At 37.2% G+C, this 25,765-nt stretch overlaps 4 protein-coding genes across 9 annotated transcripts; 1 reads left to right on the forward strand and 3 right to left on the reverse strand.

Annotated features, from left to right (window-relative positions):
- Positions 1-1,630: 1,630 nt before the first annotated feature.
- On the reverse strand, positions 1,631-16,809 carry drn (doctor no). Of its 3 annotated transcripts, none has more exons than XM_068301268.1 (5): positions 16,122-16,809; positions 5,202-5,568; positions 4,977-5,138; positions 2,207-2,432; positions 1,631-2,140 (listed from the first exon to the last, which is right to left on the reverse strand). In XM_068301268.1, the coding sequence occupies exons 2-5, from the start codon at positions 5,298-5,300 to the stop codon at positions 1,992-1,994; spliced, it is 636 nt and encodes a 211-aa protein (XP_068157369.1). In that variant the 5' UTR covers positions 5,301-5,568; positions 16,122-16,809; the 3' UTR covers positions 1,631-1,991. The 3 variants fall into 3 exon arrangements, with proteins under 3 accessions (XP_068157369.1, XP_068157370.1, XP_068157371.1); XM_068301269.1 differs by lacking the exon at positions 16,122-16,809 and adding an exon at positions 5,752-5,769; XM_068301270.1 differs by lacking the exons at positions 4,977-5,138; positions 5,202-5,568; positions 16,122-16,809 and adding an exon at positions 2,663-2,905.
- Positions 2,739-4,923, reverse strand: LOC137585477 (serine-rich adhesin for platelets). Of its 2 annotated transcripts, none has more exons than XM_068301266.1 (2): positions 3,828-4,228; positions 2,739-3,739 (listed from the first exon to the last, which is right to left on the reverse strand). In XM_068301266.1, the coding sequence occupies exons 1-2, from the start codon at positions 4,129-4,131 to the stop codon at positions 2,892-2,894; spliced, it is 1,152 nt and encodes a 383-aa protein (XP_068157367.1). In that variant the 5' UTR covers positions 4,132-4,228; the 3' UTR covers positions 2,739-2,891. The 2 variants fall into 2 exon arrangements, 1 of the variants encoding a protein (XP_068157367.1); XR_011033573.1 differs by lacking the exon at positions 3,828-4,228 and adding an exon at positions 4,626-4,923 and having other exon boundaries at positions 3,599-3,739.
- Positions 16,810-20,647: 3,838 nt separating the features above from the next.
- pasi2 (Protein) lies at positions 20,648-22,891 on the reverse strand. The gene is made up of 7 exons (XM_068301267.1): positions 22,833-22,891; positions 22,395-22,572; positions 22,195-22,333; positions 21,987-22,116; positions 21,724-21,818; positions 21,228-21,464; positions 20,648-21,167 (listed from the first exon to the last, which is right to left on the reverse strand). The coding sequence occupies exons 2-7, from the start codon at positions 22,463-22,465 to the stop codon at positions 21,066-21,068; spliced, it is 774 nt and encodes a 257-aa protein (XP_068157368.1). The 5' UTR covers positions 22,466-22,572; positions 22,833-22,891; the 3' UTR covers positions 20,648-21,065.
- A 307-nt stretch (positions 22,892-23,198) lies between these two features.
- Aduk (Another Drosophila Unc-51-like kinase) lies at positions 23,199-25,761 on the forward strand. Of its 3 annotated transcripts, none has more exons than XM_068300758.1 (7): positions 23,199-23,413; positions 23,481-23,629; positions 23,697-23,921; positions 23,987-24,729; positions 24,824-25,008; positions 25,068-25,154; positions 25,551-25,666. In XM_068300758.1, exons 1-7 carry the CDS (start codon positions 23,327-23,329, stop codon positions 25,647-25,649), a joined length of 1,575 nt encoding a protein of 524 aa, XP_068156859.1. In that variant the 5' UTR covers positions 23,199-23,326; the 3' UTR covers positions 25,650-25,666. The 3 variants fall into 3 exon arrangements, with proteins under 3 accessions (XP_068156859.1, XP_068156862.1, XP_068156861.1); XM_068300761.1 differs by lacking the exon at positions 25,551-25,666 and adding an exon at positions 25,738-25,761 and having other exon boundaries at positions 23,200-23,413; XM_068300760.1 differs by lacking the exon at positions 25,551-25,666 and having other exon boundaries at positions 23,200-23,413; positions 25,068-25,483.
- Positions 25,762-25,765: the final 4 nt, after the last annotated feature.

Below are 25,765 nucleotides of genomic sequence, written 5' to 3' on the forward strand. Positions count from 1 at the left end.
AAAAGAAAAAACTAAATAACGCTTAAAGCAATATAAAGTAAAAGAGAGAAAAAAAAACCTAGACAAAGAACCATAAAGATTTTAAAAAAATTGAACTTTTTTGTAGATTTTTCAATAGGTTTTTTGTTTGGTTTCACTTCTTTACATATTTTGATAAAGAGAACTGTAGACAACAAAATACCCTGCTTGCTAGGAGGTGATGTGAAGCAACAACAATTGGTTTCGAGTGTTATTTGTAATAGAAATTCTTCTTGGTTTCTAAAGCTTTTGAAAAGGATTGACTTAAGCAATGTGTGTGGAGATATATGTAAACGATTCGACAACCAGTCAGATGTTGGCTTAGCAAGCAGCGCACTTGATAGTAGAAGCACACGCACACAGCTAAACCTGTGTGTGTGTGTGCGTTGGAAAGTCTGCCCTATATATGTTAATCTATATGCATATATATATATATATACTTCTGATAAGTTCACAAAACTATTAATATTTTGGGGTTTGATGACAAAAAATATAATAAAAAAAAATTAAAATCAATTCAATTTTAGATATAGATTTAGGTTTGAAAAACGCAACACACTGCATCATTCTTGCAATTGCATGTTTTGATTTACTAATTAATTATAATTATATATATATATATATAGAGATGTATGTGGTTTGTAGTTGCTGTTGGTGTTGTTGTGGCTGTGTTTGTGTATAAGGATTTACAGTTTTAACGCGCTGCTTCCCATCTTTTCTTTCTAACTAAATATAGAGGGTTCTGGTCGTAAAGTTAATCCCGATTCCTAGCGCTTTCTTTTTTACAATTTCTTATGGTTTATACATGCTTAATTTCTGCCATAATCGTTTTGTGTGTAGTGTGTGTGTGTGTGTGTTGTTAAATACATATACATAAATAATCAATTAATATATGTATATGCATTTTCTCTTTTGTTTTTCTTCATTTAGTATTTAAGAATTAAGAAAGTTGTGTGCTGATTTTCTCGGTTTGAAATTGGTTGTGTTTCTTTACATTTTTTGTTTTTATCTTCTTTTTTGTTTCAAACACAACACACGCCAAAAAAACATTAGTACAAAAAACAAATTACACACATTGTCTTACTTAAAGGTTGAGTTTTTTGCTTTGCTGTGTAACATATGTTGTTGTTGTTGCGAATGTTGTGTGCTCGTTGTCCTCGTTAATGTATTTGAGTGTGTGTGTGTGTGATTGTAACAGAAAAAAACTAGCAAAATTATAATTTTTCTTTTTTTTTTTTGGTTTCTTTTTCTTGGAATAACAAAAGATTTCAACTGTAGTCATAAATTGTTGTTTGGGCCAGGCTCAGCAGGCTGGACAAATTCAACTCGAAATTAGAAATTGAATTGTGGCTTTGATTGGTGTTGGTGAACTGAGTTTGATTTGATTCGGTTAGTTGATTCGGATGATTGATTGACAGGATTGATTGTTTTGGGGTAGCGGCTTGCTAACGCTTTTTTGCTGCGCGTCCGTTTTCTGGTGAAAGAGGGAAGAATGCTGTAGAGGATTGGCGTCTTGGACACAATACACACTGCTGGGCTGAATGGCGGCGAAATGGAGCTTTTTCATCTTTACACATTACTCGCTAGTCGCTGCCTCTTATATTTCTGTCTCTTTTTCGTTCTCGTTACTCGTTGAAGTTATTTTCTTATTGTTGTTCCAATTATTGCAGATTTGCGGGGTATTTGGTTGAAGTTGCTCTGTACTATTGTGTGTTTGTGGTGTGTGTGTGTGTTGTTTACAATTACATTACACTTATAGTATTATTCTCTCTCTGTATGTGTGTATTTTTGTGTTGTTGCTTGCTCTTATTATCTTTTGTTTTCTTGTTTATTTTTTTGGGTTTTTCATTGATGTTTTTTTGTTTTTGTTTTGTTTTTTGTTTCTAGCGTAGCGTATATTTATATACTATTATTTTTAGATTGGTTATTATCATTCTACGGCTACTGTTACTGGTGGCACATTATAGAAAAATTCAAATCTTTTGAATTTTCTCGCCAACAACAACCGGATTATTGCGTCGAATCTCCTGTGCACCATGTTCTCTGTAGTCGAATGTGCAATTATGTTTATCGGAATAACGATGCACGGCGCAGTACAAGCCGCCGCAACGACACTGAAAACCTACAGGAGAAGGCCAAACCAAATTAGTAAATAATTCTCGATCGGAAGAGCAAGCAAATCACATACCAGTCAGTCCAACCTTCTTACGACATTCGCCACACCTGTTCTTCTTCTTTTTGGCATCCTTATCATCTTCCTTGTCCTTATCATCCTCATCATTGGCTGAGGCGGCTGCTTGTGTGGAAGTATTTGGACCGGATGCCGATTGTATAATTTCGCTATTAGATTTAACAGCAGATGCAGCGGCGGCAGCGGCTGCAACAGCGGCGGTGGCAACATCTTCAGTGATTTTCTATAAAAAAAAAAAAACAAGAATATGGTTTAAAAATAACGATTATATGTTAAAAACGGATTTTCTTTGGGTAAAATTGACTTCTATTAGCTTCTAATAACCTATTTGAGAAGAGCTTATTATATGTCGACGTGTATATTCTATTCTATTTCTAGAGGAAAAGCAAATCCCTATCATATACGTTGATTTTTCGGTCATAGTTCGTGTTGACAGAGTGTAGTTTGGTTTACCCGCTTCTTAATAAATGTGTCGCTATCAGATGAGGTGGCTTTGGCCTCTCGAGATGCCCCCTCTGTTTTATTCTCTTTTCCCTTTGCTCCACCGCTGCCACTACCATCTTTGCCCACCGTGTCGGAGGCAATTTGTTCTAGGCGACGCTTGCAACCACGTTGCTTTTGTGTTGATGAAGTTGAAGGCGATGGCGTTGTCGATGGTGGCGACTTTTTGTTCTTGTTGTTATTAGGTTTGTCCATTGCTGCGTCTTGAGTATGTAGCTGATTTTCTAGTCCCTGTTGTTGCTGCTGCTGCTGCTGTTGACGGTTTCCTTTTATTCAAGTCGCCGCCGACCACTGAAGATTGATTTGCCGTTTTTTTGCTAATTACAGCCTCCGCCGCTTCGGTTAGAGCTACACTTCGTACTGTTCGAGTTGAAGTAATCCTTCCACCAACACCGCCAGCCTTAATGCGTTGCTGAGGCTTCTTGTTGGGAGCGCTTGTTGTCGTTGTTGATATTCTTGCCTCACTAATTGCCGCCTTGGCCTTGGCTTGGGTTAACGATTTCGGCAATCTCTTACTGCTGTTGGTTGTTGTGCTACCACTGGATAGACCTGACGCGGTTCTACCACGTGCCAATTGAGCCACCGGCTTTGAGCCTATGTTAAATATGTGACCTTGTTGGTTATCAGTGGACAAACCAGCGCCTCCGCCCTCTTTCCGAGAACGATTACGCTTGAGTTTCTTCACTCGCTTCTTCAACTGGATTTCGCCAATACGGGCCGATTTCTTGGTACTAGTACTCGATGGATACGTATGCACATTGGCCGAGAACTTAACTCTGCGTTTAATTGTATCTAAGGGATTGTTAAGTTTGGCTCCGCCACCAACTTTACGCACCAGTGAACTCTTCTTTGTGGTGGATTGTATGGGCGTTAGGGCAATACCAGCAGCCACTCCTTGTGCTGCACTAGACGACGCCGCTTTTGTTGTACAGCCGCTGTTGGATCCCTGAACGGCGACTGCTGCTGCTGCACTTTGGCGATAAAATCTGGTGTCGTTTGCTGCTGATTTGCTAGTTGTTGCTGGTGGTTCTGCTTTTGCAGGGGACAAAGATGATGAAATAATGTTAGTGCGTCCGAACGACGCCAGAAATTATGCTAATGTGAATATAATTAATACCCTTCTTTGTAATTGTCGATGTCGCCAGCATATTGCTAGAGATATTCATGCCCATGCCCATGCCCAGCCTAGAGTTGGAAAGATTTGATCCTCCTCCTACACCACTCAAGCCCCCCAATGCACCAGCAGAGGATCGCGCTTGAATTGTGGATCGTTTACGTTTAATACGGCGCGCTGCCAATGCTGTGGAATCTGCAGCAGATAGACCTCCTCCGCCCAAGGGAAGGATCGTCGATCCTTGAACACTGGCAGAGGGTGCAGCAAAGCGACCCATTAAACGTTGAGGAGCACCCAGAATAGGCATAGTGCGTTGCTGGCTAGTTGAACTTGCAATTTGGAATTTGGAAATATTTATTTTTTTCTAAAATTAAACCGAAAAGTTTTGAAGCAAGTCTTTTTCCGAAAGTTTCTGATAAATCTGACAAATGATGACTATGTACACATGTCGAAATATGAAAGTTCTAGGCACACCATGTCAGATCTCTTTGTTGAATAAATTCGTTCAACTGCACTTCTTAAAAGAACTAAAGGAATATATTTCGGGTTTTAAAGATGTGGAGCTCTTAAGGAGAATACAAAGATAGATACTAATTGAAGACTTAAACCCATTTTAGATGTAAATTCTGGTGACTAATCGAGGATTAACTCGCTTTAGCTGTGCATTCTCGAATTTTAACACTTTTAGAATACTTTTACATAATGGTAATGGAATTGGGCTGGGTGATTCTCTAGTTGGCTGGACTGGGCATGGGAATTACAGGGTTTTACGTTCGCAGATTTTGTTTTTCTGAATTTTACCTTACTATCTGCTTAACTTGGACATAAATGGCTTTAACAATTCACACACATACATCCGTTTTTCTCTTGCTATCGTACGGTTTCTTCTTTACCCCTCCTCCTAGTCATCACACAGATACAAATCGCTATTTATCCAATTATTTCTATAATTTGTTCACTTAAATTGATAACGCTAAATTTACGTATAACCGAAAAAGAAAAGGATTTGTGATTGACTATCTGAATAACTCCTCTCTCCGACTAGTCTAAAAACAAAACTTCCAATTTAACATGTCAATCAAGGCCTAGTCTGTGTGTTTTTAGCTCTTTCTAAATGAAATAATGGATCAATCCAATGGAGTTTTTCCATACCTCTTTCACATCATTAATATGTGGCTGTTGTAAGCTTGTAACTGTGGGCTGTGCGGTATTGGTGATTGCAATGGCCGGACTGAATGTTGGGCTAGGTTGTGGGCTTGGAACTGAGACAGGTGTGCTGCTCACAGGTGGCTGTTGCTTTTTTCTAAGCGAGTCCTGCAAATAATAAGGGTTAATCAAAATATTTAACAATTGAAAAGTCATTCCCAGTCACTTTACCTTATAGCATACCGAACAGAGACCATCTGTGGCTGGATTACCATAGAACCCGCATCCAGAGCGGCACATGGGTTGCATTGGATTGGATTCACGTTCCATGGCTAAATCGCCTGTGTGTGTGTTGTGTAGGTTTTTTAGTTTGCTTTTGATTTATATTTTTACTTTCGCCCAGCGAAATTTTCGTGCTTTTGCGCCGCTTTCCCTCTTCTTCTTCCTTTCCTCAGCAAATATAAATTTTATTTTCTTCCTGCTTAGAGTTTCTTATTCCGAATAACTGGTTAATCTCCGTTGTAAATCTTTCTGCGTTTTATTTGCTTGCTGCTGTTCAATCAACAGTTTGTCCAATTATTTTCGTGACCACAGAAAACTGCACATGGAAAAATTTGAAAAATTGAAAAAAAAAAAAAGTTAATAAATTATTACTACATATAAATTTTGTATAATTTTAATTGACAAGATCTAAAAAGTGAGCAGTGTCAGTGTTTAGTTTATGGAGAATTGCCAATTATCACATTTGCATAAATATATATAGAACCTGATGTAATATTACCGATAAATTTCATTGAATTGTGTGTGTTAAATATATGTACATATGTATGGGTGGTAATGATGTAATGATATTGGAAGATATTTGTATACTATGTATCATTCCAACACAACTTTATAAGCAAAATGATTTAGAATTCGAATTATGTAACTATGAGACTGTGATCTGGATTGAAAATACTTCCAAACTTTCATGTATTTTATGTGTTTTAGCTATAGTTATCGAAAGATGATTCCATATTCAGAGGGTGGGGGGAAACCAGTGTGACGGGGGGAGCAACAAATGTAATCAATTTTCTTTACAACAACAAAAAAGTATTTTATTACCAAACCCACCACAAAATGTGGCAACCGCAGAAGAAAAACAACCACAAAAAAACAAAAAAAAAAAAAAACAGACATATGTAGTTGTTGTATTATATCGAGTCTCTCTTCAAGGCTGTCAAGCGGAGAGAAAGAAGTCAAGCTTAAACCAGTTTTACTCAGCAAACGAGTTGTAAAAAGTGGAAGAGAGAGATGGAGTGAGAGTGTATGTAAGTGTGGACGAGATGCAAATAAAATTAAACAAGTTTTTTTTTGTTTTTTATTTATTCAACATAATAATAACAGCCGCGCCTAACGGGGCTTTTGCCTCTCTTTCACTCTGCCTGTCTGTCTTTCTTTCTTCCCGCAATGTAATCATATCCTAGCTGTTAATGGCAAGAAATCGCATTGCATAGCGGGATCACTTTCTCATCCCCAACAACAAAAAGCAAAAAAACGACTTGACAGTAAAAGCCCCAAAAATATGTAAAAGTAACAGATAAAGAGAGAGAGAGAGAAAGAGAGCGAGTAGAGATGGGTTTGGGGCAGTGTGTGCAGAGAGGAAAATCAAACCCAGAATTGAGCACAATTATATTTATATACATATGTACTGTTAGTTTCAACGTGGAGAGGGAGCCAGAATTGAAATGAGCACACCACAAGCAGAGGGGGGCATACTCTATGTGTGCGTGTGTGTAAGTGTGTGGGTTCTGTTATACAAAATTTGACCTTAGTAGAGTGGTGGAACTAGCAGCAGCAGTATGGTGAATTTTTACAACAAAGAGAGCAGCAGCTGCTGCTGCTGTCAGTAAATTACATTCATGTAATGAAGAAAAATTGGCTAAAAAATGGAAAATGGAAAAAGAAAATGCTTAAACGAATTGCACAACATTTAGCCAATCTCAATACAAACGTAAATGAAATATATGTATCCGTTTTTGTATAAAAAGCAGCCACCAATATGGCCAAAAAGAGAGAGAATAAGAGACTTTTACATTTACAACGTAGCATGGGGAGTTTTACTTTTTGTCTTCTTTTATTATTATTGTTTCAGCCGAGGGAGTGCTGCGCTGCTGCTGCTGTTGCTGAGGTGAACATTATTCTTTTTCCACTCAACGTCGGTGTCACCGTCGCTGTCTTAGCTCTGCTGCTAATTGTTGCTGTTAGCAGCAATGTTTTTTTTTGTTCTTCTTCTGCTTACAACACATTTCAATTTGTTCAAATTTATATTTATACATGTATTTATTAATAAATGAAAACAGTTTTAAATATCTTTTACTAGGCATCTGATTTATTTTTCGCCCTCTGGCAACTTTAATTACGAAAGCCAGAAAACAGCTGTCTGTCAACAGAGACTTACACATACATACAAAGAAAAGGGAGAATGTCATTTACAGACAGAAAAAAAAATAATAAATACAATTCCCCACACAACAATTGGCAGGCAGCATCCCCCACAAAAACAGATGCTGAGAGTGGGTGAGTAAGTGAGAGAAGATAAGAGAGTCTCGTACTCAATTCACATGTGTGTAAATGTGTATGTACATTTGGTCTGGTCAAAAATATTAAAGTGCCACAATAAACCGTATTAACATGAACATATGTGACAAAATTAAAGAATTTAACAGGTTCGATTAAAGTGCAGAATTTGTATAGTAAAGCTCTCAAATCACTTAAATTTTAGTCTTTTGGCATGACTATAACTAATATATATTTTAATATTTAGAAAAAAATTAGTCAGTACACTTAGTACAACTTGTTGTGACTTGCATATTTAAAGTTCCCCATTGCCATGAGTCAATCAACTAGCTAACGACTTTGAGACTCTGATAACAATGACTTGCATAACATATGTACATAAATACATATGTACATATTCTAGCTCTTCTGAAATCCTTTGAGAACGCATTTGATATCAAATATTTAAAAATTTTAACAGAAAAATAAAACAAAACCAGTCTAATAATGTACAGCCACAGCGAACAGCCAGCAGGCTGTACGTCAACAAACACGCGCTGTTGTTGTTGTGTTTTCATTTTATATGAAATCAACAAGAATTAAAGCTGTACATACAAATACATATACATAGATGTATACATACATGCATATGAACATTTGTTTGTGCGTATTTTTTTTTATTTATTTTGTTTTGTCAGTTGACGTCTTGCTATTTTTAACGCGTATACATTTTATCATCTTCGTATGTGTATGGCTGTGTGTGTGTCAGCAAACAACGAACGAGGCACAAATAGGAAATCATATGATGTATTTTTCGTTCGTTCATCAATCTCTGACGTCATTGTCGTCTTATATTTTTTGCTCATAAAGCGTTTTAGTTTTCATGTTGGGAAATATTGACCGTATTTCGATGGCCGAGTGTGAATTGCATAAGCAACAACAACAGCAAATACAAAATTAATACCAAGTGCAAGACAATTAGCAACAAGAAGAAATTGGCACTCAGTTTTTTACAGGGAAAATGAAGGAAAACCCAATGTTTGCGCCATATATAATACCTTAATAGTGTGGGATTTCCGCGACCCTTTTTTCACATGAGACCACGTCGTCATTTCATTACGGAAAACTTCTGGGGGATGGCAAATCAAGTCACTTTACACAAAATGATTCCCAATACATCAATACTCAATACTTTTAAAGAGGCAAGCGACGTACACATGTAAATCTTAAGATTACCGAACTGATATTTCTGTTTGACATACATTTTGTACTTTTTCCCACATCGGGGGTCCTTCTCCCTCTCCCAACTCCTCCCATTTTCGTTACTTTTAATATGTTTGATATTAAAATGTTGATAAGCGACGGGCATATACAAACACGCACACACACATACAGGTTAATGTGCTGTTGACCTGCATTTAAATAATGAAATTTACAACAGACTCAAAAGAGGAGAAGGAGCACGGAAAGGGTGTAAGAAGGCAACCCAAAAACAAAGATGATGATGAAGAGAAAGAGATAGATAGAGTGAGAGAGAGTGTGAGGAGCCAGTACAGACGACACACGCACTCACGGGGCAGGTCCAACTCTTCTGAGTCACATTTGCATATTAATGAGCAACATCAACAGACCCAGACGACAGGACAGGACAGACGTGAGAGAGGAGGGACGACAGACAGACAGACAACAAACATGCTGATGAAATGCAACAAAGAGACCAACATCAGCCAAAAGCATCAAGCTCAGCAGCAGCAGCGCCGTCGCTCATTGAATGAATTATTCAAGTTTATTCAAAAGAGCGACTAAAGCGAAAAAAAAAACAAGTAAAGAAAAGGAATAAAGCAAAATGGCGTTGCCCTTTCCCCCAAGCTCAGGCCAAGTGTGAGGGAGACAGAATGATCTTTAAAGCTACGTTTAAGAATTTCAGAGGCGCAACAATATGGTGCTGCTGCTTCCGGTCCAGACAACAGATAACACACACACCTCCAGCGCGGAGGATTTAGGAGAGAGACATTCGCAACAACAACAACATCGCCAATCATTAATCAATATAAAATTGAAATATTTACATGATTTTAAAATGGAATAACGGCAACGAAGACAGAGAGAGTCATTAATCAAAATTAGGGCTCATGGTGAAAAAATTCAACAGAAATGGTAGAAAATTGTATGAAATAGGGAAGCTAATACATCACTTAATTCGGTATACTTTATTTCTTAGTAGGAGACCACGTTTGTTTCCCCCACGTGCACTTAAACTTCGTGCGACCCCCACTGAAAGAAGCCTTCCACAGAGAGAGTTCATGGTGGTTCGTTCATGTGGTTTTCGAAGGATTAACAGAAGGTAAAACGAGCACACCTGTCGAAAATTACTTACACACACACACACACAGATACACCAAGACCTAACCAAAATGATATGTTGGGTCAAGCAACTCCGGCACATAAGGGTGAATGAATGACGATGAACGTCAAGCTATTGATTTGTTTATTTAACCAACAATAATACGCAGACGGAGAGTGAGGGAGAGGAAGAAAAACCCCAAGACTCAGACTTTATATTGTGCGCCTGCGTGACAGGATGAAAAATAACAACAGCCTGAAAGAAGATGATGATGATGATGATGACCGAGCAGCAATCAACTTGAACTGATTTCACCTTGAACTCTAAGCTAAGCAACGACGATGACGACGGCTGAGACAAAGGAGCAAAGCAACGCAGGAAGAACCACAAGAGTCAACACACAATGGCGGCCATTAAGAGAGTAAAGCAAATATGAATGTGGACAACACAAAACAAAATACAAAATAAAAACCTGGTGGTGGTGATATTTGGCTAAAGTGCAAATAAACAACAAAATAAAGTCCATGGCTCCCCACACAAAGCCAACAACAACAACAGCGAGAGCTGACGACCTGAAAAATACCCTCAATCGAGATTCCGTCCAAATAAATAAAGGAAAGTTTACTTGCTTACAAATAAACTCAGTATACCCAACTTGCGTTTAGGGTACCAAAGGAATGTGCAGCAAATGGCCGACGATGCCTTTCGATAAAAGCAATAAAACGATTGTCAAACATTTCTCTCTCTTCTCCCTTTCTCTTGTTATTTGTTCTACGATAATTTTTGTACATTTTTATTGATTCTTTTCTTGGAAGGTCAACAAAATAAAAAAAAGCAGTCTCTCATTTAAAATTAGAATAGAATAGAGCTTTTAAAGTTGGTTGTCGAAATCGGTTATTAATTAGTGTGTGAGAAGGAGAGAGAAAGAGAGAAATGCTACGTCTTTTTCAAAGCAATTTATATTTCATTTATAAGAATTTACGAGGCTCAATAACTCACTTGAACCAACACACATACACACACACTTACACAGAGGATGGCTAAGACTGAAGAGCACAAAGGATAGATAGATGGTAAGATGGTGAAGGGGGGAGGCAGAGGGGAAACAAACCAGAACCATTTTTTATGAATTATGTGCAAGTTAAGTGTTCAGGCTCGTCCAGGCAAAAGGCCATAAAAATAAAACTGGGCTGGGCCAGAAGAGTAGAATGAATACATATGCACACACACAAACAAACACACGAGACCGAGAGGTAACACAAAAATATGTGCAAAAAATTAAAGGAAAAAAAAACCTCTTGCAGGCGAAAGTCACCACAAAACACCTTTCTTCCTTTTTTTGCAGGTAGAAATTAAAAAAAAGAAAAGGAAATAGCAAGGTGTTGTGTTCTATGTGTGTGTAAGCATCGCCCGGCACACACACACAAAAACACACAGAGTCGTCCATCAGTAGTGTAATCCCTAAATTGTTATAAAGTAGTTTTTTTTTGTAGTTGCCCCTGACGCAGACGACGACGACTACGACTCACTTTACAGCGAGAAGGGGGGAAATAGGTAGGGAGGCCCACAAGATTAATGAAAATCGCATGGGAAAATGAAATATGAAACGCTACCAGAGTGAACGAGCATGTGTATAGTAGAGTATAGTAGAGAGTCTCGAGACTCTACACTGAAACACAGCAACGTGAAATGAGAAACGACGTTGACAAGCCAGACGACAGAGAGACAGAGATTCAACCAACCGACCAAGCAACCACCGCGACGATGACGACGACTGCGATCAGTTCATATGTACATACATACATACATATGTTTGTATGTGTATCGGCGGTGGAGAAGCATTTCAACGCTGCAGGGGGGAAGGAGAGCAGCGCGTAGCAACCATTGTGTGAAGCAAGCGAAACTAATTGGCAAATTGATATTACAGCAGTAATGCACCAAAATACAAAAGAAAAACATAAACTAAATACATAAGTAGGCACTCAAAAATTAAGTGAAAATGCACAAGTCCTATCGAAAGAGCGCCGAAAACCCATAACTGAATCCATTAAAAATTTACTTTTTTTTTAATTTACCAATTTCGGTTAACTTGAGAGTAAACTCACCGAAAGGAATCGTTTTTCTCCTTATTATATACATATGTATGTACATACATAAATAGACTTTCTAGTTACAGTGTTTTAAATGTCCATGTATGGCTGACTCATAATTTCTCTGGAAACCATCTACAAAATTATGTATTTTTATGGATGTCTGCGTCTGTTCTTTAAAAAACCATAAAAAACTTTAGCAAAACCAGTTTCAATTTATAGAATTCAAAATACTTAAGGAGCGAGCGAAAAAGCAGTAAAGGAGATTTAAGATCTTTGATCGTAAAGTGAAGGCCGTTCAACGAGAAAACAAAGACAATGAGATAGAGAGAGAGAGAGAGAAAAATGAAGTTGCAGATGGATGAGGAAGAAGATGAAGACAAAGACAAATCCAAGATACATATGTATGTAGATGCGGAAGCTTTCAATATTTTTACGTTATTTATGTTTTTGGTACTTATTTACCATTTCCCAGCTGACTCAGACAATAACTTCTCTAGCTCGTGCACTTGCATGCCCTCTCCCTTCGTGCCGCCTTCTATCACACACACTCTCTCTCTCTCTCTCTCTTTTCTTTGATATCAATATATGCATTTCAATTTGTTGCTTTTTCTTCTTTCTCATGTGGGCGGCGGCGGTGGCGCGGACCAAGCAAAAGGCAAATGAACTGCAAAACACCAAGGAAGGAAGACAAAGAAGTTTCACACACACACACAAATATATGTGTGTATACCAGTCAGGGCGAGGCACAAAAAGGAACACACAAAAAGCAAAAAAAGAAAAAAGTTTCGCTTTTCATTTGGGGTCTGGTGGGACCTAACGGTACTTTACTGTCTGTGCTCTGCTCTGCTTTGCTATGTGTTGGGGCCATGTTTGCCAGATGTGGTGAATATATTGCTCTGCTGCAGAAGTCGACAACAACAAAAAAGACGTCGACGACGACGTCAGCGTCTGTGTTGAAAAACAACAGAGAAAACTTTTTTTGGGTAAAAACTTTAATACATGTCTGTGTGAATGTGTGCGTGTGTGGGTGGCAGAATATAAGGGCCAGAACTTTAAGCAAAAACAAAAACTAAAACAGGCGAAACTCAAATCCTTAATCGATTTTCATTTACACAAAAACAAAATGGCAAAACAACAAAGGCCACAATAATTTGTGACTTTGAGGCTGTCTCCATGAGTACAGTTGCAGGTCGAGTAGGGGAGCAGACCACCCAATAAAAAATTTTATGTAGTTAAGCAAATTTCAAGTATTAAAAGAAAGGTTCTCTTACTTTGGCAAACAGTTTAATTTTACAAACACCTTTAATTAATTTCACCTACGCTCATGTCTACGCTGTTTTATCTGTTTAAAAGGAAATTTCGTCACATTTTACTTAGAAAAGAATAGATAAACGAATACGAACGTATCTCAAGGTTAATTAAGGGTGCATCCCATGAGTAACAATAAAATGATAAATACATACATATATGTAAATGTACATAGAATTTGTGACTGAATTGATCCAAGGTAATAGAAATGGGGACAAAGTTCAAATTCAGAAATAAATTATATAGAAAAATGTTTGTAGACAATATATGATTCTGCATTGAAACATATATTTACATTTTTGATTCTTTTGGTACAGTTTGGCCCAAGATTTTATAGTGTGTATAGAAATGAATGAAACAAACACAACATAAGAAAAACAAAAGAAGAAAAGAAATTGCATAACTTAAAACTTAAAAAAAAAACACAACAACAACAACGACAAGAAATGAAAAACAAAACAAAACAAAAAAGAAGATCAAGTATGAAGGAACAAGAAAGGGGCAACGCGGCAAGGGTGTGGGATGAATGAGGGGTATTTGGATACTACACTATAAATAAATTTCAAGCAAAAACCCGAAACGACGTCGATGCACGATCGGTGGAACAACGTATTCTTCTTTATTTGTATGAGTCTCTGTGTGTGTGTGTGTGGGCGGGGGAAGCATTAACACGCGACCTATAAACAAATTGAACAAAAAACAACACGTTTGAGCGTTTATTCGAATACATGATGCCCTATTCAATAGATTAACAGTTGTTAACTTCACTTTTCCTAACATTAGAAAGCTACCCTAGCACACATTTGACAATGTTTTCTTTAGATGACATCCAAAAATTTGTTGAAAGCTTCTATGGCCAACTTACTTTAGCCTTGCTAAAGTTAGTTCGTGAGCAACAATATACCCTTCGGTAACCTCTGGGTATTACAGGGTATGGCAAAAAAAGGCCCACAAAAAAATAACAACAAAAAAATGAGGCCGCGGTCGTCGTACACGCGTCTCACATGTGTCCGTTTGTCTGATTGTCGGGACGAAACGGGGCGGACGCTCTTATCAGTTTCTAAACAAAAATAGGAGCACAAAACACACAAAATGGGAAATATTTTAAATTGATACAAAATGATATAAACGTAGAATTTACGACACTCCGATTTGTTTTTGTTTGAATCTTTTTATTATCAGAACAAATTAAATTTAATTTGCATGGAAAACGAACGACGTCGACACGTGTTGTTTATCATCAACAAGTTTCAAGTAGATATACAGAGCTAAAGCCAAGCCATAACTATTAAAGGCTAACAAATCGTGCCAATTGGCCTTGTCAATATACATTCATACATACATTTGTCACGTCGATGATAACTGGAAGCAGAAACAGGTGATATTATTTTGGGCATAGAATAGTGTTAATTTAAAGCTCGAAAAAGACTGCACTACTTAAACTAATAGATAGTAGCGATCATGTTTTCCGCTGTATCAGTGACGTCATAAATATTTCTGAACCAAGTGACATTTTGATCTATTGTTCCAATTGGCGTTGCGAACTAGTGAATTTTCAGTAAACTTTTTGAACTAGAATTAGTCATTTCGCCTCAAACATTTAAAGTTAATCGAGAAAATTCGATTTGGCAAACATTTTGTTAGCTTACTCATTTTGTGAATCATTTAAGTTAAAGAAACAAATAAATGAAGACTATTTAGCAAGTTCAACAATAATCTGACGAAAATTCTTATCAAAGAAGAAAGAAATTACGAAATAATAGAGAAACTTCAAGAAAAAAGGATGGAGGGAGATAAGAGAATAATTACAGTGTGTAGAGTAAAAATATGAAAAACAAAAAACAAATAATAATAATGGCAAATTGTTACAAGGTGAGAGAGACCTGGCCAGGTAAGAAAACAAACAAACAACAAACAAATGTCAATGTTAGTGAGTCACCCCAATAGCCATAAATAAGAGTGTAAGTGAGCAAGCGAGAGAGAGGGAGAGAGAGAAAGCAAACGCAGTACTTGCAGTGTTGAAAAACGCAACAACTGCCGTGCAGCCCGCATGTTGGGAAATTGCCCTCTAACCCATGTCGTCGTCGTCGCCCTCATCATCATAATACAAAAAGTGCAGCAAATTGATAAGAAGCAAGAAGAGGGATAATAGATGGATGAATAGATTCAGTTGCGGCCAAAAGTGACTCATCAACAATCAGTAAACGCTGAAAATTCCAGTCACGCAGTGAAGGCGAATAATAAATGTACAAAGAAATGTAGTCGCAGATAAGGAAATGTTATTTAAATTGTACGCGATAGCAGAAGTCATATCACTCTTTCTCTCTCCCCCACTGTGTGGGGCTATCAATCATGGATTTTAAGTGTATCAATAGCAAATAGAATGAGACGTCCTTCAAAGTTTTCCTTTTTTATTTCGCTGCCAGCAAAGTCGCAATAATTGTTGGCAGCCCAGCCAAAAAAAAAAAAAAATAAACGTGCAAATGGCTGAAGGTCGTTGAAAGAGTATCCCCCCTTTTTTAAAGAAAACTTAAGTAGAGGCACTTTATATCCGTTTTAGCTACCCTTTGAGAAAAAGAGCATTCGATTTGTGGGTTGCTTCGCTTAAATTTCTTAACTTTTATTTGTTTCTTTTGCATTTTCTTTTATTTATCTCTCGCTTTTACAAATTTTTAGTCAGCCTGGCAACACTGTCACACACGTCTGCATACATACAAACAAACATACACATGCATGGATAGATTGTGAGTGTGTGCGTTCGTGGTGAGCAGAGCTTTGTTAATGGCGTGGTGAAAACGAAGCGAGAAAGAAATAATTTATAATTTTTACTTCTGGTTTTATTTTTTAAATCACGTTAATTTAACTTACTTTTCTTGTTAAACAATTTTTATTTTTCTCTTTTTGTGCGGTGCTGGTGTTGTTGGTGGTAGTGGTAGTAATATTGCAGATATTTTTCTAATAATTTTTTAAAAACTTTTTTTCTAATTAAGAATCACAGTTATTTTTTTTTTTTTTTTTTAGAGAATTGCACAGGGATCGTTGAAGAGCGAGTAAAGGATGTGAGAGGGGGGTTGTGGTGTTGGTGCTTTTTAGGGGGACCAAATAGATATCACAAGATTATGCACGACGCAGTTGCTTTTTTAGGTTTGTATAATAATTAATGCCTTTTTTTTTTTTTTTTTTTTTTTTGCTTTTTTGCCTTTTGTTAAATTAAAGTCGCACTCACGACGCTGACGTTACGTTTTCGACGACGCTGACGCAGACAGAATTCACAGCTGCGAACTGGTCCTGCCTCCGTTCCTTCGAATTTTCAACGATTTATTTTTTTTAATTTCCTTTTTTAATTGAGAAATGTAAATATTATTACAAATCCTTCAATTTCAATTCACACATGCACACACACACACAAGAAGGAAGAAACAGCGTGAGAGAGACAACGCGATTATTTCTTTTCTTTGCTGTTTTTTTTTTCTTTTTAATAGATGACGATGACAGAGTTGTAGTTTCCCAACGTGGATCTGATCCTCCAAACGCGATGTGAAGTCTCCAAGCACCTGAACAGAAATGAAAAAAAAATTTGAGAGCCCATCAAAATTCACCAAATTCACCTTTAACAGTGCTGTTGCAAGCGCAGACGGAGAGCAACAGAGCAGCAAAGAATTGCAATGGCCATGGCGACGCATAAAATACGCTGCACCATAGGCAAAGTTGGACAACGAATCAGAAGGCACTGTTAAAACATGTGTAGGGTGTGAAGAGTTAAAAAGAAATCGCAAAGGCAAACAACTGACAAGGTGTGGTGGAAAACGGGCCAAGTAGGAAATACACACACGCACCCACATACACACATTCACATATGTACGTATGAGCGATAAAATAGCTATTAAGTATAAACTAAATGTGGCAAAGGCGAAAATGCGTATTTGAATTTGTTAAAAATGTCTTTAGTTTTTATGTTGAATAACAGCGAGTGCGAAGCCCCTCGCCAGCCCAATAGTACAAAGTGCACACACAATAAGAGTAATGTGATGGAGAAAGAGAGTCTAGAGAGAGAGGGGGCAAAAGACCAATGCAGCGCAAAACAACAAAAGAGAGCCAAGCCTGCACAAATGACTTACTGGTCAAGAGGGGCTTTGGGGGGCTAGCAACTAACTTTTATTTTTATAAAACATTTATGATTTTTAACCCCTTTTTTTTTTAATTGGGCGACGACACAATTTCAACGACGCCATATTGTGGCCAGGCCAAAGTCGTGAGAGCCAAAGAGAGCAAGAGAGGCTACGTTTGTCATTGTGTTGCTGCTGCGTCATCGATGCAAACTGCGCACTTTGTTAAAAAATTTTATTTATTTTTTTTTTTTTTTTTTTAGTTCTGATTTCCTCGGCTACTAAATAACTTAATGAAATAATTTTTTCTGTAATTTGTTGGTTATTGTATTTAGATAATGGACCGTCAAAATGGTCTTTATAGTTTTATCCGTTTTTCTCACAGGTGCATTTGAACAAAGAAAAGTCCGTTTTTTGGGGGGCATATATTTAAGACGTTTATTCCAAAATCTTAAATATTAAAGAAAAAGTTGTAGATCTAGAAAAACTAAAATAAACTGCATATCGAATTTTTTTATTTAGCCCCAACTTTCGATGTGGAGCAAATTGAAAATCTGAATTTTGGATGGAACATTTGGTCCTATTTTACAACACAAGTTTGTGCTAAAGTACTTTTTTCCTTGAACTACGACAGAAAGTGAATTGAATTTCCCGTCGAATGATATATTTTTTTATTAAAATCGGATAAAAATTAGATAGTTTTCATCGCTTATCAATAAAGGAAATTTTTTTTGGCAAACTGCCCTTTTATTTTAATCCGTATACCCCTTCCGAAGGCCGCTGCTTAGATTGGCCATATTGTATGTACATACATACATGTTATGTACATATGTATGTACCCTTCGGCACCGGGAATCGCCGGGGACTCTACGGGAACAGTCTCGCGACACTCCCGTTAAAATTGCAGCTTCATTTTCTATTCGATCATTTGCAAAAAAAAAAAACCACCGATTTTATTGGGTTCCTGTACAGGAATTTCGTTGGAATTAACTTTTCCGATTGGAAGACAAATGTACTTATAGTGAGTCTATATCTAATTACCCAGGATATACATTTTCATTAATAGTCAATATAAATGAAAATACTTAGCGTTGCTTTCTTTTTTTCTTTTTAAAGTTAGTTCTTTGAGAGCCTCCTCTCCATAATGGTCCTCAATGAAGGAGGCCATGGACATGGCGAAGTCCTCCTCCTTTCCGCCTTTTAGTACTTCATGCTTCGCCTTCACCAGTACTGAAAAGTGTTCGCAGGAACCTCTTTGGTGCAATTGCATGCCGTTTTTTGCCGGGCATTTGAAAACTGTGCATCCATCGGGATATGGACACACATGGTGGTGGCAGAGAGGGAGATAACGAGGAGGTTAATAAAAAAGGGGCACTCTCCTGCATGCCCTGATGTAGGAACTGGACATCATAAGCGGATCTGTGGATTTAAATATCTATTTGCTGGATTATCCATACTCCGCTGTGGACACCCATTCTTTTATTTTATGTTGTTATTCTCAGCTGCCTTGATAAGTGGTAAGCATTACAACAAAACGATTGCGGTAGAAATTTAACATTATTTCCTGTTTTAACAACGAATTGCTTGCCATTTGTTAACAGAGCAGTCGCAGAGCAGAGAAGTACATACATATGTATATGAGGTGCATTAATTTTTTTTGGGGGTGGTTTTTGGTGCTCCTAACATGTCTGTGGTGAATAGAGAAAATTAGAATCAAACATTAACATTACCCCTCCCACACACTAACACTGCAGTTTTGTTTATCATGCAAACCAAAAGTGCCCCATTGGAAATGACGCAGTCCCTCGGTTTGGCCTCCTAGTAGAAGGGGGAGGTCGAAGGACAATGTATTGAGTAAATCTATAGAAGAAGAAGCAGCCACAGTGCTTTGTCTTTCATTTTTGGCATATTTTGTTTTTTGGCACGCACTCTCTCTTTTTTTGCACTCTTCCACTCTCTCTCTCTCTCGGTCTGTATGCATCTCTCTTTTGAATGGTGCATTCAACTTGGACAGGTGCACGATATGGTGAACTGCAACGTTTGTTGTTTTGTTGCTGTTGTTTTTTATTTTACCGTTGTACCAATGATCAACAGCTGTGTGAATGACAGTGCCAGTGTGAGTGTGAGTGTGGGAGCAGGAGAGGCAGCAGGACCTGATGACAACGCAATTTAATCAACTTTAATGCGTAGCAAAAAGAAACGTATAACATAAAACGTAGCTAAAATGTATCAAACGTTTTAACAATACAATGTCGATTATATACTCTATATAAATCAAATATGAATTGGGAAACACTTTTAAATCAAATGTTCCGGTCAATATCTTTAATTGTAATTAAATTTTTATACAGAAACATAAACAAATTACATACATTGGAAATTCTCTAGATTTCGACCTTTTTGAAGTTAATCAGAAACTGGGTCGAAACTTGGTTCTAATGTTTTTCAAAGTTTTTATCCTTAACTGACTTGTTGTAGAGCAAAGAACAACCCCCTTCGGATTGGGGTGGTAAGCATTACTGCCTTTTGTTATTGCAACAAATTGCGTTCTACTGCATACTTGCCAGACAAGACACTAATAACAAAGAGACAAGCCTATGTATGTACATATGTATGTATCTACATTTGTACATTTGTTTATATGACGCAGTTTTCAATTTTTGCACAGCAAATTACGACAGTTAGTAAAAGGAAGTAAGCAGGTTACAAAGGTCATCTAGAAAATTGCACCAGTTAACTTGTGCCGCCTCCTCCTTCTCCTTCTTTGCCCTTGGGAACCTCTTTATCTCCATTAGGAAAAAACAGTTGATTGAACTTTATTCGGTCATCATCATCACCATCAACATCTTGATCAGAACCTAAACTGCCCCACTTTGGCGTGCAAAGCTCATAATTTCGGGTGTTCATGACCACATGCAAAAAAAAAAAAAAAAAAAAAAAAAACAACAACAAAACCACAAAAAATACGCAAAACACAAAAACCCAGCGGGCACAGTAGTCATATGTCTAACATATTTTGAATTAAAATATGATATATGATAATATAATATGATAATAAGTCATTCTATAGAAGTTAATTGTAAGTGTTTTCAAGAATTGAACTTTATACGATTTTGTGTAATGCCGCACGTTTTGGACGATACTTCAAACCACTGTACGTGACAGTCATTAGCAATGAACTGCAAAAGGCCTTTTGTCGATGTCGTTGTCCGGCTTTAGCTAAGATGAATTGTCATACAAAATTAGCAGAAATGGGTGTACATACGTTTTTTTTTTTTGTTATTGTTGTTGTTTGTATATAATTGGTTTGCTTTACATATTTAAAAAAGAACATGATATGCAATTTGTATATAAAGTCAAGAGATTCATCAACAAATATAAATTACAATTAAGAAAAAGTGGACGGAACATGAACTTATCAACTAAATTATGCAGACATTATAAAAAAGTATAGAATAGTGTATAAAATTTGCGATTGCAGTTGTTGAATATTTGATAAATCAAATATATATGTATATTCGAATGATTAAATCGCATCTCTAAGGCACTAAACTGGTGGATGGAATGTGAAGAACGAATCGTTCCAATATCTATAAAGCGTTGGGTCTATGGTTACCGCTTCGGGATTGTGTTTCATTCGTTGTGAAGACCCTACATACATATAATAATTATTTTATCATATTGGGGGTTGCCTTCTTTTTTGCGCTTAACCCACAGGCATGGTAGACACAGTGCTGTGCGGCGTAGTGGGTCGTGATCCGGCCAATGAATTGGCGGTTGAAGCATGCAATGACGCCATGGTACCCATCTAGAAAAGATGCATTTAATAATTATAACTCTTTGTTTGGTTTTCTTTGTCAAAACTTACCCGTAAATGTGCAAGATCTTCCAATTTGGTTAGATCAACCAATTCCAGGAACAGGGAGTAGACCACAGCCCATCCGTAAATGGAAACTAAACAGAAGACGGTCCACAGCAAGACCATAATAACATTATACGCAAAATACAGATCATTGACAATGGCAAAGAATATCAATGCCAAGGCACGCCAAACCGTGAATATGGCAAACGACCAAAGCCATGGCATCACCTTGCGTTCGTATTCCTAGATGAGATAAAACAAATTGAAACGATTACTAAAGCATAATCCATGCCAAATGTCAAGGAGTCTAGCCAATTCGTTAGATGATGGTGCATAAATTTCGCTTTTTCTATGTAGTGTTATGAGTAGGCAATTTGTTACCCTTCGTTTCAGTAAACGTTTTTGTGCTCCAAGTTTTTCTTGCTTTTGTTTTTTATTAAGAATTGTAAAATGATATGTGAAATATAATGATAATTAAATAGCTTGAACATCTTCCACTTACCTTGCGCAGGGCAACTACAAGCAAAACGCTGGTCACAAAATTCACAAGAGCCATAATCAACGAAAACAAGGCAAATACAATCAGCATGTTGCGAACTAGAATTGGATTGACAACATTGAAAATTAAAAAGAGTAAAAATGACTATGAACCTTTTGATTTCTCGCTGCATAAGTAAATATATAACTTTCTTAAATAACTGACAACTCTTATTGCAGTCTGAATTTCAATCCAACTTAAATGTCCCTTCCATATCGCATACATACCGTGTCTATTACCCACATAGACAAACTCATAGGATATGATGTAGTAGCCATAATGTGTCGATCCAGGCGCTGCCATGGCATAGCAATAGATGTCAAAGATGCTTGTGCCAATTGTGAAAAGGGACACAAACTGCAAACATAACAAGTGGAAATATTAATAAACTGTGCTCGTGGCAGAATAGATATCAAATTTACTATATAGTCTTACAATTGCAAATAATCCTATTAGCATGGCACCTTTTTGTATATCAATATACTGATTGTTCTTGAGCAGGGGTCGCTGGTACCAAGGAATTCTCACTGACCGCGTGGATCGCGACATTTTGGAGTGTAAATTGGTCGAGGATCTGTGGAACCAATAATATTGAATTATCTGTGCTTTAAAGTGTTTTTATAAGCAATACTCACCTGCCCGTTGCATGGGAATACATCGAGGGATTCGACCGATATGTTGAAGGTGTTTTTCTGCCATAATTCATCTTGAATTCGACCGATATGTGGAAGGTGTTTCAGAAATACTGAAATTATGAAGCCTTTTAAGTGACGTCACACTTGGCAGCAAATAGGGAATCCTTTCAAAATCAATCTATTAAGTGCAACAAGAAATATATGACGGTTTTACCAATAAGATTTCATTGAATATTTGTAAATATTTCCATTAGGGCGTTGTTTGCTTAATTTGTCTTATTTTGGGTGCGGTCCAACTGCTAAAGCTGGGCTTGTATCTATCTTGTCCAAATTCTCCACATTAGAGCTTATTTTGTTACTTAGATATAGCACCTTGACCTAAATGTGTGACTGAAGCCTCTGTTTTTCATATTTCCAAAGCGATTTGATTTTATTTACCTCCAGAAAACATAAAAAAAATACACAAATTCCTTCGCAACGCTTCCACAACAAAACTCTGAATCAGACAAGCGTTGCCACATCGTCAAAAAGACCCAGGGCTATGTTGAAAATAAGGCGAATCAACAAGTGTATCGATAGACAGCGCGGCACATTTGAAAATGTTAAAAATACATGAAACTTGTTAGCTCGCCTATATTCCTGCAGTATCTAATTGTTTTATGTGTTTTTCTTGTTTTCTATGTTGCGTTCTGTTTTCCATATGTTAATATTGCCATTATTAAATTATAAATAATTTCAACTAGAAAACGTACAATTTTTTAACTAATCGATAACTGTGAAAATGTTATCAATTGATATCAGTAATTAAATTCTTATCAACTGGCAACGCCGTGCAGCTGTATTGTTCATTTAAGTAAAAAAAAAAAAATAAATAAATAAAAAGATAAACTAAGTCACGCCGTCGTTTAGATGACCACAATATCCTTATCCACATGTCACTGCCGCGAATCACGGACTATGAAATACTCGAGAAACTTGGAGCTGGAAGCTATGCCACAGTCTTCAAGGCTCGTCATAAAGTGGGATTAGTTTCTAGCAGTATTAATTACAAAGTTGGATTAATCTATATTTTGTCTTTAATTGCAGAAGCAGCGAACTTATCATGCCATCAAGTATGTGGAAATGTCTAGCTTATCGCAGTCCTCAAGGGAGAATTTAATAACTGAAATTCGATTGCTGCGCGATCTCAAGCATAAATATATTGTAACACTTCAGGATTTCTTCTGGGATGACAAGTACAAATAAGCATTTGAATATTTAAATATTTGCTCTAAACTATCGTATAATCCATCTGTATTATAGGAATATATATATAGTGCTCGAGTATTGCAATGCTGGAAATTTATCTGCTTTTATACGCACCAAAAAGGCCTTACCGGAGTCGACTTGTCGCTATTTTTTACGCCAGCTGGCGGCTGCAGTCCAGTATATGCGATCCAATGAAGTATCCCATTTCGATCTCAAGCCGCAGAATTTGCTGCTCACACGAGGAGCAAATAATGTGTCACTAAAAGTTGCTGATTTTGGGTAACTATTCCTCATAAATCAATGGGAAAACTATTTATATTGAAAGAATTCTTTTTGTTTTCCAGCTTTGCCCAGCACTTGAAGTTGGGTGAAATCAATCAACAGTTGAAGGGTTCCCCATTGTATATGGCGCCGGAAATTGTACGCAAACATCAGTATGATGCAAAAGCAGATCTATGGAGTATCGGGGTCATCTTGTATGAGTGCCTATTCGGGAAGGCTCCGTATAGCTCACGGACCATTGATGAGCTCTTATTGCGTATACGCAACGCTGAACCCATAACACTGCCACCAAATGCTCGTATTAGTAACGAGTGTCATGACCTCTTACGTCGCCTCTTGGCCCATGAGCCAATAGCACGCATTAGTTTCGCGGATTTCTTTGCCCATCCGTTTCTCGACCTTAAAACATTTCCCACAGAGCACACGCTTAAGAAGGCCATTGATTTAGTTACACAGGCATGTGAACACGATGAGAAGCATAATTACAAAGAGGCCTATTATCTCTACTGCAGTGCATTGCAGTATTTTGTACCATTAATAACGGAAGAATCAGATGCCACAAAGCGCCAGGCATTGCGAAATCGAGCACTAACTTATATGAAACGAGCTGAGGAGATTAAGAATTGCATCATTGAGGATGAGTACAGACAATTGGCTGAGCGACAACAGAAGGGATCATCCTCGTCACAAGCAGGAGCAGCAGCAGTAGCAGCAGTAGGAGCTGTAGGTGCAGTTGCTCAGCCACAGACCAGCAATGTGTGTATTTCAGAAATGCTGGAACCAGATGCACGTTACAAGCAATTGTGTACGTCAAAAGTATTTTTAATGACTTCTAAGGACTGGTTTGCGTTTTGGGTAAAATTATACATCTTCTCATTATTTGTTGTACTTTATTGCAGTTGCCTTGTCAAACTCAAGTCCGTCCTTAAAGACAGGTCTAGAAATCGGTCGCCAGGGCGAATTGTATCTGTATGAACGCAAGTTGGATGCCGCACTGGAGTCATATACCTCAGCTCTGGGCATACTGGTGCCGTTCGTGAATAATGAACCAAAGGGTGAAAGACGTAATCTGTTGCTGCAACAGGTGGGATACTTTTTGGGTAAAATTGATTGGCATTCATCAAACGATTACTCTTTTTTTAGTTGGAGTTTTGGATGAAAGAGGCGGAGAGCATTAAAAGCATTTTGAGTACTAAACATTTGGATGAAGAGGAACAAAAGCTATCTACGGTACGCAGTTGCAGCATCCAATAGAATAAATCTGAATATTAATTATATAGAGACATACATACACACACATACCTATATATATATATATATATAGATTACAGAAGCAATTTATACCATGGACGCCTGGTGCGTCATTTGTAGAGTATTTTTGTAGATCATTTAGACAATTCTTAGATATATCTCCCATCCTCTCTATTTCTATGTAACTTAAACTAGTCTTTTCACGTCACACACTTAAAAGTTGTACCATTCAAATTCTAACACAAATTAGTTGAATATTTGATTAATTCAATGTATTCTAACACAGGGCATATTACCTTTTATGTTATTTGTTTGTTTTCTCCTTTTTATGTTGATTTGCTTTTATCACATCACAATCGATTTGTCTATTTAAAGCTCTATTTGAGGAGAAACACATTCCCAGGCGGTTCGCCATGCTTTAAGCATATATATTTATTACTGTTTGTTGTATTTAATTTGATTAAAATTGTTTAGTATATACATATATACAACCACGACTATTTCATATCTTCATGGTTTTCCTATCGCTGATCATAAATTGAATTTTATCAATGCGACAAAGTGGGTATAAATGCCTCCACAATTTGCCA

The sequence above is a fragment of the Drosophila tropicalis genome, unplaced genomic scaffold (genome assembly GCF_018151085.1).
Source record: "Drosophila tropicalis isolate 14030-0801.00 unplaced genomic scaffold, ASM1815108v1 contig_878, whole genome shotgun sequence".
Taxonomy (NCBI): domain Eukaryota; kingdom Metazoa; phylum Arthropoda; class Insecta; order Diptera; family Drosophilidae; genus Drosophila; species Drosophila tropicalis.